At 40.4% G+C, this 19,367-nt stretch overlaps 1 protein-coding gene across 10 annotated transcripts; it reads right to left on the bottom strand.

The window, feature by feature from the left end:
- Window positions 1-4,186: 4,186 nt before the first annotated feature.
- On the bottom strand, window positions 4,187-14,848 carry LOC123834113 (zinc finger protein 846). Of its 10 annotated transcripts, none has more exons than XM_064571576.1 (8): window positions 14,779-14,848; window positions 14,375-14,498; window positions 10,947-11,180; window positions 10,416-10,504; window positions 9,638-9,764; window positions 9,077-9,160; window positions 5,867-5,949; window positions 4,187-5,364 (listed from the first exon to the last, which is right to left on the bottom strand). In XM_064571576.1, the coding sequence occupies exons 3-8, from the start codon at window positions 11,014-11,016 to the stop codon at window positions 4,225-4,227; spliced, it is 1,593 nt and encodes a 530-aa protein (XP_064427646.1). In that variant the 5' UTR covers window positions 11,017-11,180; window positions 14,375-14,498; window positions 14,779-14,848; the 3' UTR covers window positions 4,187-4,224. The 10 variants fall into 10 exon arrangements, with proteins under 10 accessions (XP_064427646.1, XP_064427650.1, XP_064427655.1 ...); XM_064571580.1 differs by having other exon boundaries at window positions 14,422-14,498; window positions 14,779-14,797; XM_064571585.1 differs by lacking the exon at window positions 14,779-14,848 and adding an exon at window positions 12,376-12,528 and having other exon boundaries at window positions 14,422-14,772.
- Between the last annotated feature and the right edge of the window lie 4,519 nt (window positions 14,849-19,367).

Raw genomic sequence — 19,367 nt, 5'->3', positions numbered from 1 at the left:
TATAAGTAATGTTTGTAAAATTCTTACCTATTAAACAATTTAGGTAAAAAAAAAAAAAAAAAAAAAAAGCTAGTCCTGGAGGGGCAGTCTCTCCAGGCAGCAAGACCCCAAAGATGTTAAAGCAATATAATACGCAAAATTAAAAGCATGATTAATACAATGGTTAAGCCAATGTCCAAACACAATGGTTTCCTCTTGGATGGAAGGTGATTCAAGATGGAAAAGATTCACATGGGTAAGGTAATCTTCCATTTCCTTATCTGGAAGGTAGATACCTATGGACACACTATTTTGTAGTTTATTAGCAGCACTTATGATTTTCACACTATATTCTATATGTATGCTAGAATTATAAAATTTAAGAATGGGAAAAAAAGGGATGCCTGGGTGGCTCATTCGATTAAGCATCTGACTTCGGCTCAGATCATGATCTCAGGTCCTGGGACCAAGCCCCGTGTTGGGCTCTGCACTCAGCAAGGAGTCTGCTTGTCCCTCTCCCTCTTCTTCTTCCTCTCCCCCACTCGTGCTCGCTCTCTATTTAACAGAATGGTGGGGAAATAAAAGTATTAAAATAATGTAGTAGAGGTGGGGTGCCTGGCTGGCTCAGTCAGGAAAGCATGCAACTCTTGATCTTAGGACCTTGAGTTTGAGCCCCACATTGGGGAGTTTACTTTTTTTTAAGTAAGTAGAAGGAGGGGGTCGCCTCGGTGGCTCAGAAGTTAAGCATCTGCCTTCAGCTCAGGTCATGATCTCAGGGTCCTGGGATGGAGCCCTGCATCGGGCTTTCTGCTCAGCGGGGAGTCTGCTTCTCCCTCTCAATCTCCCTCTGTGCTCTCTCTCTCTCTCAAATAAATAAATAAAATCTTTTAAAAAAGGAGGAGGAGGAGGTAAAGCAGAAGAGTCAGAGAGATGGTAGTATGAGATGGACTGACATTGCTGGTCTTCAAGAAGGAAAAAAGATCCAGAAAAAAAAGGAGAGAAGGGCATCTAGAAGCTGGAAAAAGGAAACAGATTCACCCCTAGAGCCTCCAGGGAGGAATACAGTCCTATTAATATCTTGATTTTAGTTCACTGGAACCCTTTTCAGAGTTCTGAACTCCAAAACTGTAAGGTAGTAAAATTTTAGTTGTCTTATGGCATTGTTTGGTAGTTTGTTATAGCAGCAATAGTAAACTAATAACACAATGTAAAGCTAAAATATTAAGGTACAGATTGTGAGGTCAAAGAGAAGTATCTATATTTAGGATAGAATGGATAGGGTAGAATAGGATGGACAATGTATATACTAATTTCTCAGAAATCTATTGCAAAAAGACCTTGGCACATGCTGTTCTATAAAGCCAGCTTTTGAAAAATGTCCTCAGTGACTTTTATGGTTAAATCCCATCCTCATTCAACTCACCCAAATCAGCATTTGGTATAGTGGATCAGTCGCTGCTCCTTGCCTTGGATTCATGGACACCAATCTTAATTCTATTGCTATTTCATGGGCCACTACTTCTCAATTCATTCAGTACTTCCTCCCATGACTCCAACTGCCAAAGTTGACTCCCAGGGCTTGCCAATCCTCAGCTGAAATTATCTAACTGAATGGTTTTAAGTGCCATCTATACACTGATGAATCTGAAATATAAGTGCTCAGCCTGATAAGCTTTTTTCAGGTACCAAGAAGTCTACACATAAGCAGTGCAATGGCTGGTGCAATACTACAAGCAGAAAACATCTCTGTGTTTTTCAGCTATACCTTATTTGTCTGTAGCTTTTGTCCTCATAGTACACAATGTATCATCTGAACTATAGGAATGTACCTGACTTCCACGAAGGAAGGAGAAAGAATGAAGAGCAATCCTTGAAGAGAAAAAGCCACTGGAGACTGTCCCCTTTTTAAAAGCTTTCCCAGAATGCACACTGATGTCTTCTGCCTACTTCTTATTAGCCAGGATTATGAAATAGTCTTCCTATAAACCCAAGGAAACCTGAGAAGTAGGAATGATTTTTTTTTAAAAACTATGTGCCTGGAGATAATCTGGATTCTATTTATAAGGGACAAGGAATATTGTGATGACTAAATACTACTTGCCATAGAAAGCAAGAATTGTCCTATATCAAATAATATGAAGAGCCCCATTTTATGACCCACTTGCAAATAAACTAGAAAGCAGTACCTAAAAATACGATAAAATGCCCTTACATTGCGAGGGCACATGGGTGGCTCAGTCAGTTGAGTGTTCAACTCCCGGTTTCAGCTCAGGTCATTATCTCATAGGTCATGAAATTGAGCTCTGTGTAGGGCTCTGCACTCAGCAGGGAGTCTGCTTGAAAGATTCTCTCCCTCTGTCCCTCCCCCAGCTCACGCGCACGCTTTCAAAATAAACAAATATATATTTTTAAATGCTCTTAGAGGGGCGCCTGGGTGGCTCAGTCAGTTAAGTGTCTGCCTTTGGCTCAGATCATGATCCCAGGGTCCTGGGACCGATCCCCACATTGGGCTCCCTGCTCCACGGGGAGCCTACTTCTCCCTCTCCCTGCTGCTTCCCCTGCTCTGTCAAATAAATAAAATCTTTTTAAAAATGCTCTTACATTGCCAAATAAGGTTCCAAATATCTCATATAATTTAATGAAGACATATATATGGGGAAGTCCTTAGATGTGAACCATAATGAAAACACCATTATATGAAATGAGTATAATATTGAAAAAAATTTTACTTAGAGTATCTTTTTTTTTTTTTTTTAAGATTTTATTTATTTACTTGAGAGAGAGAGCACGAGCAGGGGGAAGAGACAGAGGGAGAGGGAGAAACAGACTCCCCGGTGAGCAGGGAGCCCGATGCAGGACTTGATCCCAAGACCCTGAGATCATGACCTGAGCCGAAGGCAGACGCTTAACCGACTGGGCAACCCAGGCGTCCCTAGAGTATCTTTAAAAGCAACTAAAACTTTGTAATACAAAACCACCACAAAAAATAAAGGTGCTAGCTGCTTTCCTTGAGAAGGAAACACACAGAAAGGCAATTGTATTTATGTCATTTATTTCAATATGACCTCCAGGAAGAATTCTCTTGTGTACAGTAAGTAAAGAGCAATACCTGAAAGCTTCCCCAAATTCCTCTCATTCATACTTCATTCTTTCAGTGAGTATTTTGTGTCTCTTAAGGGATGTGTATTTACCAAAAATCATACCCACATTTTTACATTCATTCAGCTTCTTTCCAGGGTGGGTTTTCACATGTAGAGTAAGATGTATAAGATGGATACACCATTTCCCATGTACCCTACAACCACTATTTCTCTCCAGTGTGGATTATTTTTACTAAAGGTCAAAAGCCAAAAAATAAACACATACACACATACACACATAAAGGCATACCCATTATTTCTAATATTCATAACATTTTCTGCCTCTGTGAGATTACCAAAGAATGTTAACATATGGGGCTGTTTTCCCACATATCTTACCATCATAAGGTTCTCTTCACTGTGTGTTGTGACTTACCCATTAACACTTGAACAATTTTCAACATTTCTTACATTCATGAGTCTCCTTGCATATGAAGCAATCAAGAATTTCTAAAAGCTTTCCCGAAGCTTTCCCACAGAAATCTCTCCACTGTTTTTTTAAATGCTGAGTTCTTAAAAGATATAAGAAACAACTGTAGGTCTTCCTGGATCCTTGACATTTGTAGGGTTTTATACCAGTATGAAGTCTCATGTGGATATTAAGGCCTTGGCACAAAGGTTTTACCACATTCCTTACATACAAATGATCTATCCCTAGTATGAGTTATCACGTGCTATGAAAGCATGTGGTCATATTTTAAGGCTGTATCTCATTCTTACCTTCACATCACTTTTACAGTAGTTTCTTATTTATCTGTAAGTAATCTCTATGCCCAAAGTGGGGCTCAAACTCACAACCCTGAGATCAGAGTCACCTGCTCTACCAACTGAGCCAGGCACCCCTGACTTTCACAGTAATTTTAGATATGTAAAATTAATGTTTAGAGCAGTAACAAAAAGGCTCTCCCACATACCTTATAACTGGAAGGTTCTCTCAAGTGTGAGTTCTTACACATTTTGTAAAGTAGGAACAACTACTGCCCTCCCATATACCTTATATGAATGGGAATTCTGCCCCAGAAAGTTCCTATCATGTAAGGATGAAAAATGAGTAAAGATTTCTCACACATTCTTTACTTTCATAAGGTACTTTATCCAGATGAGTTTAGATGTGAATACTAAAGTCTGAAGAACATTTACAGGTTTTTTCACATGCCTTAGTTCTTAAATGTTTAGCAAGTGCCGAAGATTGAGCAAAGGTTTTCCCACATTCCTTACATTCATATGGTTTCTCTCCAGTGTGAGTTCGCATGTGAATATTAAGGCATGTGGAGTATCTAAAGGCCTTCTCGCATTCTTTACATTTGTAGGGCTTTTCTCCAGTATGCGTTCGCATGTGCATATTAAGATTTGTAGAACGAGCAAAAGCTTTCCCACATTCTTTACACGCATAGGCCTTCTCTCCAGTGTGAGTTCTTAAATGTGTGGTAAGGCCTGAAGACTGAGTGAAAGCTTTCCCACATTGCTTGCATTCATATGGCTTCTCTCCAGTGTGTGTCCTTACATGCTGATTGAGCATTGAAGAATTATTAAAGGCTTTCCCACATTCCTTACATACATAGGGTTTCTCTCCAGTGTGTGTTCGCACGTGTAAGACAAGTCCTGAGGAACGAGTGAACGTTTTCCCACACTCCTTACATAAATATGGCTTTTCTCCACTGTGAATTCTTACATGTTTTGTAAGGTATGAAGAGTGAATAAAAGCTTTTCCACATTCCTTACATTCATATGGTTTTTCTCCAGTGTGAATTCGCATGTGTAAAATAAGTCCTGTAGATCGAGTAAAGGCTTTCCCACATTCCATGCATACATACGGCTTTTTTCCACTGTGAATTCGTCTATGATCTGTAAGGTATGAGGAATGAGGGAAGGCTTTCCCACATTCTTTACATTCATATGGTTTTTCTCCAGTGTGGTGTCTCATATGTATCTTAAGGGATGACTGATCAACAGAAGTTCTCTGACAGTCTTTGCATTCACATACTTTCCCTTGTGTCTGAGTTTTCTTGTGCCCAGTAAGATTTGAAAGCTGACAAAAGGCTTTATCATGTTGAACACTCTCAGAAGTTTTCTCCCCAACAGGGATTTCCTTGAGCAAAGTACAAATAAAGTTCTTTTTAAAGGCTTTCCCATTCTGATTACCCTTAGAAGTTTTCTGTCTACTGTGAGTCATAAATAAGTGCCCACTAAATGCTCTTCCATACAGGTGAGAGCCATATCGCTTCCCTCCAGCATTGCTTCTCTCCTGTTGATTAAGGTTTAAGTAATAACTAAAGACTTTTCCACATGCACTATAACAGAATTTCTCCCTCATCACAACTTTTATGCATTGGAAACATCATCATAATTGAAGTGTTTTTTCCATTTCCATTTAAGTGTACAGAGTTCCTGCCCTGTTTTTGAGTTGTTTTAAGTTGAACAGACTCTGAGGCTAGGGCCCTGAATTATATTCTACTTTCACAGAGTATCTTCTGGTAATTATTCATACTAAATCATTTAAAACCTAAATTATTCTGACTAAATCCCAGTGCATCAAAAACTGGACATCTGAGTTATATTTATGTGGATCTCTGAGGAGAAACGGGTTTGAAGTAGGTTTAGAGTGCTCCTCAAATTCTTGATATTCAAAGAATCTCTTCACAGATTGTGCTTTCTTTGGGTAAGTGACATTTATTTCATATAATTCACATGGATTTTGTACTTCTGGTCCAGGTGTGGAAGAAAGGAATTACTTTTGGAGATCTTACCAACTGTATTCCATTTGATGTTTTTTCCGAAGAAATATCTTGAAGGGATGTGGAACCTTTGGTTTTGAGCTGCAAATCCAATTCTGAAAAAAAGTGGAAAAATTTAGTTTTGGAGAAAAATCCTGGGATAAAATTGTTTAAAAGCATATGGCACAGAGAATGACACCACAAAATATGGTAAAGTAGGGAACTCCAGGACTCCTTCCCATCAGAAAACAACAAACAAGCTTACAAAAACTATCAAAATCAACTATTACAGAACTTTAGAACCTAGTCAAAAACTTACAACCACCAAGGGAACACTTATGGAAGAAAGAAGCAACTATAGTTCACCAAGAGAGTGCTGAGGCATTTTAATTACCCACCTACCATCCCCCCTCTCCAGATCACCGGCAGCCATGTAGACAACAGGATGCATCCCTGAGCAAGTTACAAGTGCTGAAAGGAGCACTATGGACTTTGCTGAAGAACTGCCATTGTGTTTCCATCTGTCTGGCAGCTTCCTCGAGTATCACCGCTGCAAGCATGTGCCTTTATCTCACCCAACTCAGAGAGTTCCCAGGAGCAAGGCAGCATCTCAGACAACTACTGATGAAAGTGTCTAAAGGCAAAGTGTTGCCCACAGCAGTCCAAGGAAAGGAAAAGCCTTTGGGACAAACGAAAGACAGCCTGAAAAGCCTTAGAAGGAACAGACTGGGAATGCTGATATGTGCGTAAATAAAAGCTCGAGTGTTTACCAGGGAATCAAGAAGTCCACAAGCACACTGGGGGCTGGATGCATGCTGAGAAAGGCCGGAGAGGACTCAAAACTTTCACCTCTGGCTGACCTTCAGCCAGGAATGGAAGGCTAAGGAAGAGTTGTAGATGGTCTAGCTAAACACTGAAGGAGTGGCCCAACACACAGCCAATCAACAAAAACTAAAAGAATATTTTAGTTTTCTTTTCTTGGCTCCAGTATTTAAGGAATTTCTGTCACTCTAAGGTGACCACTAAACTAATAGAACACAGATTTCAGGGAGTGCACTAAAAAGAAGGCAGAATATACAAAAACAATTTATAAAAGCCACTAAACAAACACCAACAATACACAACAAGCAGCAACAACAAACCCAGGGATGGGGTGAAGCAGATTTTCAAATTGCCACATTATGGTATCTAAAATTTACATTTCCAACTAAAACATGAGGTATGCAAAGGAACAATAAAGAAATTAATACAAATTGTTCCTGAAGGCCAAAGCATTGGACTTACTAATAAGTTTAAATCAATCTGTTTCAACACACCCAAAAAGCTAACAGAAACCATAGACAAAGAATTAAAGGAAACTAGAAGAATTATGTTTCACTTAAGAGATTGTCAGATAAGAGACAGAAATTACAAAAAAGAATCAAATAAATTCTGGAGCCAAGGGGCAGCTGGGTGGCCCAGGTCATGATCCCAGGGTCCTAGGATCAAGCCCCGCATCAGGCTCCCTGCTCAGCGGGGAGCCTGCTTCTCCCTCTCCCCCTGCCACTCCCCGTGCTTTTGCTCTCTCTCTGTCAAATAAATAAATAAAATCTTTTTTAAAAAATTCTGGAGCCAAAAAGTACAATATCAGAAATGTGTAGTACAGGCAAAAGGACAGACATGTACATGAATAGAAGAGAGAATCCAGAAAAAAACCCATACATCTAGAATCAATATATTCTCAACAAGCGTGCCATGACCATCCAATGGGGGAAAGAACGGTCTCTTCAACACACAGTGCTAGGATAACTGGATATTTCTATGCAGAAGAATCAAATGGGACCTCTACTTCACACCACATACACAAATTCACTCAAAACGGATCAAAAACCCAGTGTAAAGGCTAAACCTATAAAAACTCTTAGAAGAAAACAAGGGTGTAAGCCTTCAGAACATTGGATTTGACAGTGTCCAATCTATCTATTCTTAGATATGACATCAAAAGCACCAAAGAAAACAAAGATAAACTGGACCCCACTGCAATTAAAAATATACATCAAAGAACACTATCAAAAAAGCAAAAGGATAACCCCAAAAATGGGAGAAAATATTTGCAAATCATCCATGTGATACGGGTCCACTATTAGAGTACAGAAAGAACGCCCATGCTTCAACAACAACAAAACAAACAACCCAATGTAAAAAATGGGCAAAGAACTTGAATCAGCATTTCTCCAAAGACATGGAAATGGTCAACAAGCACACAAAAGATGTCCAACATCATTTGTTTTAGGGAAATGCAAATCAAAACCACAGTAAAATACCACTTCATACCTGCTAGGATGTTACTATTAAAAAGAAAAAAAAAAAAAAGAAGAAGAAAAAGAAAGGGGGGAGGGAGAAAGGAAGAAAGAAGCGATGGCAAGGATGTGGAGTAACTTCTAGACTGCTAGAGGGAATATAATATGGTACAGCTTCTGTATAAAATAGTTTGGTAATCCTTAACGAGTTAAACATAAAATGACCATATGCCCTCACAATTCTATTTCTAGGTAATAAGTTATAGTCATGAAACTGAATTTTGTATGATTCTATTTGATATGTACAGAATAGGCAAACCTGTAGATTAGAAAGTAGATTAGTGGTAGGGAGGCTGACTGCTTAATGGTTACAGGGTTTCCTTTTCAAGTATGAAAATATTTTGGAACTAAAAAGAGGTGATGGTTGCACAACACTGAATGTACTCAATACCAATGAATCATACCCACTAAAATGGTTAATTTTTGTGTATTTTATCTCTAAAAAAAAACATATGGCACATACTTATGTCTAAATATGCATGAAACAAGACAAAAGGTTGAAACAAAAGGGAAATTGGACTACACAGAGTTTGGCTTGTTAGGAGTGTGGCAATGATAAAGGGTATGGTGTCGAAATTGTAGGCAATGTACAAAGCTTAATACTCTGGAAAACTAAGGCTGACCATAAACAAAAAGACACTGACAGAATCAGGAAAACAAGATAGAAAGTACTGTAAAATGAGCTATCTGCCAGTAATGAAATTTTCAATGGAGTCAAATAGATCTTTCTGGGAGAATAGGAAAGGCTGAGATCAATGGAAATTTAAAGGTAAAGAGAGTTGAAGGTTCCTAAGCAAACTCAGAAACCGAATGACTTCGGCCTTCTCAGAAAAAGAGTATACCTTTGAAAGTCTGCCAAGTGGCATTTCCAAATGTACGGCACCTTTCCCAGGCATGAACTTACCCTGCAGAATTCCTCTCCCTCCTGTCCTCAGCTCTTCTGCTCCTCCCATTGAAGAGTTGAGATCAGGTTTGCATGATTCGTATCCTGCTTACAGGAAAAATATATGAAGTGGACCTTGCAAGACATGAAACGCGGCTCTTTGGATAGGAACCAACACTTTAGCTTCAGGGTTTCTGTAGACAGTGAAGTCTCACTTTACAAACAGCAAAATAATCACACGAAATTTTAAATCGATGCAATAAAACTATTCTAAAAGGAACAAAAATTTAAGTACATTCTTTCTGTGTCCTCAAATGACTAGAGAGCTCTAAGACCTGAAAATCATGTCCAGCCTCTACACACACTTAAAATCCTAAGGTTTTCAGTCCCTAAAAGTAATAAAGTCATTTATTTAGACAGATCTTCATTTTCACAGGGAATCCTCTAGATAGTAAGGCCCCTGAGGCCAGGGATTATGTCTGTCTTGTTTACCAAACTATTCCCATTTGACAGCAAAGATACTTAAGAAACATTCATTTCATAACATTCATAACATTCATGAAGAAATGATTTCAGCCTTACCTAGTATAATGAGATTCTGGTAGTTCTCCAGCATCACATCTCTGTAGAGATCTCTCTGTGTTTGATCCAACAAAGTCCACTCCTCCTGGGTAAAGTTCACAGCCACATCCTCGAAGGTCACTAAGTGCTAAACCATCAAATACATGCTGGCTTCAGTTAACCACCATCTTCTTTGAGATTCTCAGGAAGATGCATGAGGGACTGAGGAAGGTAGACCAGAAGCCTATAGTACTCCTGGGCCCAGACCTCTTCTCCTCTCTAGCTACAGATGCTGCCTGGTGATCAGAGCCAGTCACATGGACTTACCAGCATTACTGACACGTGACTACATTTATGTTATCACAGCTTGACTGTGGGCTATTTGTGCTTTATTCCTCCTCTATTTATAGGCTGTAGTTAGCACTGAACACAATGCAAACACTGTAAAATCTTCTAACAGGTGAATTATTTCCACAGTAACACACACATTCCATGAGATTAGATACCTTCATATCATTCCTCGGTATCTATCATACCACTCAACAAAACGATAAGCCAACAAGCATGACTGAGGATCAGAAAGAATTAATTAATACTGAGATAAAAGAATCATATAATCTTGAGGATTAGTGTAATCCCTATATATTCTGAGATGGCATGAGTCCTGGAGAAATTGACCTGAGACTCATTCCTAAGCAGAGTCATTAATTGCTATAAGAAGCCTGGGAACATTACAAGGAGAAATGACTACCCAACAAATAAGCCTGACATTCTGCAGAAAGGTCAACTTTCCACTTACCTGAGAAGAATTCATCAGTAACCCAGCCACCATCCTTGCCTCCTCAATTTTCCCCTCATGAAGACAGTAAGGGTCCCAAGAAAGATGACCTCAGAGAGAAGAATGCCATGAACTCTGAAGCCAATCCAATAATCACATGCCTTAAGCTATTCCACACCATGCACAGAACATACCATAAACACACTAATTCCATAAACTGGCAAAGTGCTCTGAGTTACCTGTAGCAAGAAAATGGTTTTCTGGATCTTGCTACCCATGAGGAACAGGTTAAATATTCCAATTAGAGTTACACAAATTACAGTACAGAGAGCAGAGCTATTTGACACAACAGAATTCATGAACATGTTACCCCCTCAAAAAGCACACACACCTTCCTGCCTCCCAAATCCCAGGAACCTGACTTGTACATGCTCTGCTCATTTCAGTTGCTCTTATATGGTCTACTGCATGATCACTCAGCCCCCAGCACTGAGCACTGGGTCTGCCATTTGTGATGGAACTATATGAAAAGAAGCATCAACAAGGACTCACCACACACCTGATTCACATCAAGGGCTGCCATCTTGTGAATCTGATAGTGGGAATTTCCAAAATATTCCATTTCTTGCTCAGAAGACCACGTCAGAGAAGCTTTTGAGTTTAAATTAAGAGGTTGATCTCAATTTCTCTTTGACTACTGGAGTGTCTGGGTAACCAGTTCACAATATCCATCATTAAGCAATAGACATTTTTTCTCAATCATCAAACATCACTCTTTAGCCATCTCTGTGCAGACAAAACATGTGACAGCCATTAAAAACTGTTGAATATCCTACCATGCAAATATTAATACCAACCTCTATTTACTGAGCACTGTTAGTAGCTCTACAAATATAAACTCCTGCGTTGGTGGTATACTGGTTAGCATAGCTGCCTTCCAAATATAAACTCCTTTAGTTGCCCTAACAACCCTCCAAATTGGGTATTAATAACGGTCATTTAATAACTGAGAAAATGTAGGTTCACACAGTATTAATAACTGTCTCAAATCACCCGTTAGGAAAGGTAAGCCAGGCAGACACATGCTGGTATGGCAAAAGCCTTATCTCCTGTGGTAGTTGTTATTCCTCAGATAACCAGAATTCAGTCCACATCCTCTGCTAGGCATAATAGCAATGAGAAATACAAAAGATTTTATGAAATGAGAAGTCCTTCTGAGCACCCCCTGCTGGAACTTGGTTGGATTTAGAACCTTTGCCTCCTTCTGTCTCTTACTCCTTCATTCAGTCAGCAAATATTTACTAAGGGCCTTCCTTCTGCCAGGCCAGGTACTGGGCAAAGAGGAGGGAACAGTTCTTAGGGATCTCACAGTTCAATCGGGCAATGCCGGTAATAAACAGATAATTATCAGTTGGTAATGAGCAGTATAGTTAAAGAATCAATCCCATTAAAGTATAAGGAGTACTGCACATATACAAATATATTCCTGATACAGAAATAAGGCTAGTTAAAGGTAGGATAAAGACAGAATAGGGAAATAATCACTTCAGAGGACTGTGATAATTTATACCTCACTTAAAAAGTGTCCAAAGTTTGACCCAAAGACATCCAAACTTGAAATACCATAATTTTACAAAAACTCAAAATACACTTATGTTAGCCACTCCAACAGCTTCTGAATCATGTCATTGGGTTTTTTGTTTTTTAAAAAAGATATTATTTATTTATTTGTCAAAGAGAAAGAGAGCACAAGCAGGAGGGGTGGCAGGCAGAGAGAGAAGGGGGCTCCCTGCGAGCAAGGAGCCCAATTCGGGACTTAATCCCAGGACCCCTGGATCACCTGAGCTGAAGGCAGAGGCTTAACGGACTGAGCAACCCAGGTGTCCCAGGTTTTTTTTTTATGTTGAAACTGAAGGCTTTCCATATTATCTCACAGTTAACCACAAAGACTAGTATACAAATATATCATGCATCTTTTCACCTTTTCTTATTATTACTTTTTTCCATCATTAGTTTTATTTTTATTCATTCAGTATATTTTCTTCTACTTCTGTATTTCTTGCTCAACCTTATGAAGTAGAATGCTTAGATCCATTTCTCGAACTTCTTTTATTAAATTACAGCATACTTACAACTAAGGGAGGCAATCATGAATAAAAATCTCAGTGAGGAATTAAGAAATGAACAGCCCCTTATAACCATCATTCAGGTTGAGAAATAGTAATATATCCAAATCCAGCATCTCAGACATATTCCTTGTCTCTTTTCCAAATCACTCACTCCATGCCTCCCAACTGCAACCACTATCCTGACACTTTAGAGTGTTCTGCCTGTTTTCGAATTTTAAAGAGTATCAAACAGCATGCATTCTTTTAATGTCTGGCTTCTTTCATTAGACATTATGTTTGTGACGTTCATCCAAGTTGCATCTGTGCTCCTTCCTTTTACTAAAGAGTATGCCACAAAAAATATATGCCACAATTCATCCACCTGTCCCTTGATCCACTTCGGGTTATTTCCAATTTAGGGATATTTCAAATAATGATGTTACATATAAGGATGCCTGGGTGGCTCAGTCAGTTAAGCGTCCACCTTTGGCTCAGGTCAGGATCCCAGGGTCCTGGGATTGAGTCACGCATCAGGCTCCTTGCTCAGCGGGAAGCCTGCTTCTCACTCTGCTTGCTGCTCCCCCTGCTTGTGCTCGCTCTCTGTCTCCCTGATAAATAAATAAAATCTTCAAAAAAAGGAAAAAAAATGATGTTACAAATACTGTTCATGTTCAATTGGTGGACATGTGTGTGTGTTACTGGTGTGTAAGGTAGTCGATACACTTTAAAACACTTGGCACTGTCGCTTTTTTTTTTTTTTTAAGATTTTATTTATTTATTTGACAGAGAGACAGTGAGAGAGGGAACACAAGCAGGGGGAGTGGGAGAGGGAGAAGCAGGCGTCCCGCCCAGGTGTCCCTCTTTTCTTTTTTTAAAGATTTATTTGAGAGAGAGCGTGTGCATGCTCCTGAGTGGGGGAGGGCAGAGGTCGGGGGGAGAATCTCCAGCAGACTCCCTGCTGAACACAGAGCTGACACACGACTCCATCCCATGACCCTGAGATCATGACCTGAGCCGACATCAAGAGTCGGATGCTTTTTTTTTTTTTTTTTTTTTAAAGATTTTATTTATTTATTTGACAGAGAGACAGCGAGAGAGGGAACACAAGCAGGGGGAGTGGGGGGAGGGAGAAGTAGGCTTCCCGCCAAACAGGGAGCCCGACGTGGGGCTCGATCTCAGGACCCTGGGATCATGACCTGAGCAGAAGGCAGACGCTTAGCGATGAGCCACCCAGGCGCCCCGGCACGGTCACTCTTTTTAGTTTTACTTTTAGACATTTAGTGTGCGCAGTAGTATACACTGTGGTTTTTATTTCCAAATCTCTGGTTGCTAATGAAGCACTTTTTCATATATTTGTTGTCCATTTGCATGTTTTCTTTTATTGAAGAGCCTATCCAAACCTCTTGTTCATTTTTCACTTTGGGTATTAATTTGTAGGAGTTATTACATAACTCCTTTGTTGTTACATGTGAGGCAAGGAACCAAGTACTAAAGGTCGAATATCATGCCTGCAAATTATTTTTTTTTAAAGATTTTATTTATTTATTTGAGAGAGAGAGAATGAGAGACAGAGAGCAGGAGAGGGAGGAGGGTCAGAGGGAGAAGCAGGCTCCCCGCCGAGCAGGGAGCCCGATGCGGGACTCGATCCCGGGACTCCAGGATCATGACCTGAGCCGAAGGCAGTCGCTTAACCAACTGGGCCACCCAGGCGCCCCTCATGCCTGCAAATTATTTTAATCTCCTTACCTTCAAAAGAGCTTATCATAAACATTTAACTATACACATGGAGAGTTGTAAAAAGAGGTCCACTACGCATGCAGCATACTAACAAATGGTCAATGTGCAACAAGGTAACCTGAATAATACATCCACCTTCATTAACGGTGCCCACAGCCAGAGCAGTTCCGTCCAGTGCTCACCAGAACGCCCGCAATCGCCGGGTCACTGAGAAGAGGGTCCCGCGGACGTTTTCCACCACTGCGTACACGTTTCTCCCCTGGAGAAAGGGCACAGTGTTTGTCGTGGCAGCTTTTGAAGAGAAGCGCACACCGGACGGAGAAAAGGCCCTGCCTCCACCGGGCACCCCGAGCCATGGCCACGACCCCCACCCGCGCTGGCGGAGCCGACAGAGGCTCTCGGAGGGACCGGGGCGGCCGCAGTCCCTCGGGCGCGCTCTACCGGCGGGGAGGAAGCGCCGCGATTCCCAACCAGCCCAGGAAGTTCGAAACCCCCGGCGCTGAGCGCCCCGCAAGAGGCCGACAGAGTGGAAAACTTACCTCCCACGCAGGGCGGAGCGGGAAGTGAGATGGTATCCGACGAGCACTTCCGCTTCCGGTTTCAGACACGAGGTCAGCGTAAGGGGCGGGGCCTCAGGAGCATCCGGGTCGGAGTACGCGTGGCGGCCTCTCCTTTCAGACGCCGGGGGAGGCGGTGGGACCTGGAACCAGAGCGGGCTGTCCACAGCGACCGGGCCGGAGAGCCGAGAGGAGCGCAGGGGACCGAGTTGGAAGAGGCACAGACGCGGTGGGCGGGGTTTGCCTCCGGGTTCCGGGCCAAGGAAGCTCACCAAGTGCCTTTCTACAAGTCTTTCTCCATGTTGGTCCAGCTCCACGTAGCGCTATGCATATTTATAAAGATAATCCTGCTGGTCCACAAAAGGAACTCCTAGCTCATTCAGTCCTCTTTTTAGACCTTTAGTCTTGTTTGAGATAGAATTCTCATAGCACATAATTAACACGTTTAAAATGTACCGTACAGTGGCTTTTAGTATAGTCGGAGCGGTGTATCCATCACCACAATCAATTTTGGTACATTTTCATAATCACAAAAGGAAACCCAGTACCCTCTTAGCTATAATACCCACCCCACCCCAAGCCCAAGGCAACAACGAATCTACTTTTTGTCTCCAGGAATTTGCCTATTCTCACATTTCATGTAAACAAAATATTACAATATGCGGTCTTCTTTGTCTGGCTTCTTTGATTTATATAACGTTTTCAAGGTCACCCATGTTGTAGCATGTACCAGTACTTCATTTCTTTTTCTTACTAAATAATATTCCACTGTATGGGTGTGCCACAATTTATCCATTCATTAGTTGATGGACATTGGGTTACTTCCCCTTTTTTGATTATTATAAATAATACGGGATGTTTTTTGAACAGCGATCAGAGGAAAATTCATATTCTTAAACGTTTATATCCTGAAAAATGAGACAATAATATATATCAAGCTAAAAGAACAGACAGAAAGCCTAGAAATAGAATATCATTGCAAACCAACATAGAAAGTCATATAGGAACTTAACACTACAAAAGAGCATCAAGCCCAGATGGATTGGTTTTTGGCTGAGTGGGGGTGGTAACAGCTTTATTGGAACATAATTCACATACAATTCACCCATTTAAAGTATACATTCATTTAGGGGCGCCTGGGTGGCTCAGTTGTTAAGCATCTGCCTTCAGCTCAGGTCATGATCCCAGGATCCTGGGATCGAGTCCCACATCGGGCTCCCTGCTCGGCAGGAAGCCTGCTTCTCCCTCTTCCACTCCCCCTGCTTGTGTTCCTGCTCTCGCTATATCTCTCTCTGTCAAATAAATAAATAAAATCTTAAAAAAAAAAAGTATACATTCATTCAGTGGTTATTATACTCACAGAGTTGTGAAACCATTACCACAGTTTTAGAACAATTTCACCACCCCCAACACCCCATCCCATCCCCAACCTTAAGCTGCTACTAATCTATTTACTGTCTCTACAGATTTGCCTATTCTGACAATTTCATATAAGTTTTGAAAAATACTGTGTGGTCTTTTGTGACTGATTTCCTTTCACATAGCGTAAACTTTTCAAGGTTAATCTATTTTGTAGTATTTATCAGTATTTTATTCTTTTTTTATTATTTATTTAAGTAATCTACACCCAATGTGGGGCTCAACTCATGACTCTGAGATCAAGAGTTGCATGCTCTTCTGACTGAGCCAGCCAGATGCCCTAGTATTTTATTCTTTTTAATTGATGAATAATATTCCTATCAGTTGGTGGACATGTGGGTTGTTTTCACTCTTTGGCCATGAAATACTGTCGTACAAGTTTTTATGTGGACATGTTTTCATTTCTTCTAGATATATGCCTGGGACGGAAACTGCTGGGTCATATTGTAACCCTATGTTTAAGCTTTAGAGGAACTACCTAATTTTCCCAAAGTGGCTGCACCACTTTACAATCTCACCTACAATATTTGAGGGTTCCAATTTCTCATCCTGTCCAACATTTAGTGTTTTTTGTTTTTTTAATATTATAGCCATCCTGGTTGATGTGAAGTAGTATTTCATTGTAGTTTTCATTTTAATTTCCCTGGTGACTAGTGGGTATTGAGTATCTTTGCATGTGCTTATTGGCCATTTGTATGTCTTATTGGGAGAAATATCCGTTCAAATCCTTGACTATGTTTTAGTTGTGTTATTTACCATATTATTATTGGACTCTAAGAGTTCTTTATATATTCAAGTTGTCAGCCCCTTTTCAGATATAGAATTTCCAAATAGTATCTCCCATTAAATAGGTTGTCTTTTCGGGCGCCTGGGTGGCTCAGTTGGTTAAGCGACTGCCTTCGGCTCAGGTCATGATCCTGGAGTCCCGGGATCGAGTCCCACATCGGGCTCCTTGCTCAGCAGGGAGTCTGCTTCTCCCTCTGACCCTCCTCCCTCTCATGCTCTCTGTCTCTCATTCTCTCTCTCTCTAATAAATAAATAAAATCTAAAAAAAAAAATAGGTTGTCTTTTCACTTCTTTATGGTATCCTCTGAAGTACAAAACAATTTTATTTTGATGAAGTTTCAACTTGTATATTTTTTTCTTTGGTTGCTTATGCTTTGGGTGTGAAATTTAAGAAACCACTGTCAAATCCAAGGTCACTAAAGATTTACTATGTTTTCTTCTAAGAGTTTTATGCTTTTAACTCTTACATTTAGTTCTTTGATCCATTTTGAGTAATTTTCAAATATGATGTGAGGTAGATATCCAGCTTCATTCTTTGTTGTATGGATATCCAGTTGTCCCAGCACCATTTGTTGAAAAGACTATTTGTTCCCCTACTGAATTGTTTTGGCACCCTCACCAAGCATCATAGGACCATAAATGTGAGCCCAGGTGTTTTAGTTAGGAGAATTATACCTTCAAAGTTCAGATATTTGTAGTACTCCTTAAGTTGTTTAAGAGCAATGAGAATGCAGAAAAACTTCCTAATTCCTTTTATGAAGCAAGATAACATTCATATAAAACCTGATCGAATACAAAAATAGAAAATTACAAAGCCATATTACTTGTGAATATTGATTCAAATGAGCTATGTTAAATATTAGCAAAAGAATATGAAACCACAGGGGTGCCTGAGTGGTGCAATCAGTTAAGCATCTGATTCTTGGTTTCCACTTAGGTTGTGATCTCAGGGTCATGAGATCAAGCCCCACATCCGGCTCTGGGCTCAGCTGGGAGTCTGCTTAAGATTCTCTCTCCTTCTCCCTCTGCCCCACTCTTTCTCTCTAATAAATGAATAAATCTGCATGGAGCACTGGGTGTTATACGAAAACAATGAATCGTGGATCACTACATCAAAAACTAATGATGGGGACACCTGGGTGGCTCAGTTGTTAAGCGTCTGCCTTCAGCTCAGGTTGCGATCCCAGTGCCCTGGGATCGAGCCCCTGCACTGGGCTCCCTGCTCTGCAGGAAGCCTGCTTCTCCCTCTCCCACTCCCCCTGCTTGTTTTCCCTCTCAAGCTGTGTCTCTCTCTGTCAAATAAATAAATAAAATCTTAAAAAAAAAAACTAATGATGTATTGCATGGTGACTAACATAACATAACAAAATTAAATTTAAAAAAAGAATATGAAAACACATTAAGAAAATAATAAACTTGAGCACGTGGAATTTACTCTAGAAATTCAAGGTTTGCTTAGTTATTAGGGAATCTTTAAATAATATACCATATCAACACATTTAAGAAAACAAGTCATATGATTATCATCTTCATAGATGCTGACGACACCTTTAACAAAAGTCAACACCCGTATTGATAAAAGCACTTAAAAAATAGAAATTGATGAATATTTTCTTAAGATGATCGCCTATATTGGGGCGCCTGGGTGGCTCAGTTGGCTAAGTGTCTGGCTCTTGATTTCAGCTCAGGTCACAATCTCGGGGTTGTGGGATCAAGTCCTGCATTGGGCTCCATGCTCCACCTGGAGTCTGCTTGAGATTTTCTCTCTCTCCCTCTTCTGCCCCTCCCCCTGCTCACGTGCTCTCACTCTCTCTCTCTAAATAAGTAAATAAAACCTTTTCCAAAAAATATGATTGCCTATAGGGGTGCCTGGGTGGCTCAGTCGTTAAGAGTCTGCCTTCTGCTACGGTCATGATCCCAGCGTCCTGGGATCGAGCCCCGCATTGGGCTCCCTGCTCCGCGGGAAGCATTGCTTCTCCCTCTCCCACTCCCCCTGCTGTGTTCCCTCTCTCGCTGTGTTTCTCTCTGTCAAATAAATAAATAAAATCTAAAATATATATATATATATATATATATATATATATATATATATATATATATATATGATTGCCTATATCTATATCCGTGTGTGTGTGTGTATACATGTGTGTCTGGGTGTGTACTGGTGGTATTGGTTAATACAGTTAGATAAGAGAAACTAGTAAAAAACATAGGAATTGCAAAAAAAGTAAAACCGTCTCTTTTTACAGATGATATGATATTGTACATGGAAAGCTCTAGAGAATTTTTTTTTTTAAGATTTTATTTATTTATTTGAGACAGAGAGAATGAGAGACAGAGAGCATGAGAGGGAGGAGAGTCAGAGG

This window comes from Mirounga angustirostris, unplaced genomic scaffold (genome assembly GCF_029215605.1).
Source record: "Mirounga angustirostris isolate CCGP_5_RB_7025 unplaced genomic scaffold, mMirAng1.0.hap1 SCAF_1, whole genome shotgun sequence".
NCBI classification, from domain to species: Eukaryota; Metazoa; Chordata; class Mammalia; order Carnivora; family Phocidae; genus Mirounga; species Mirounga angustirostris.
This window is presented reverse-complemented; position numbering and strand designations above follow the sequence as displayed.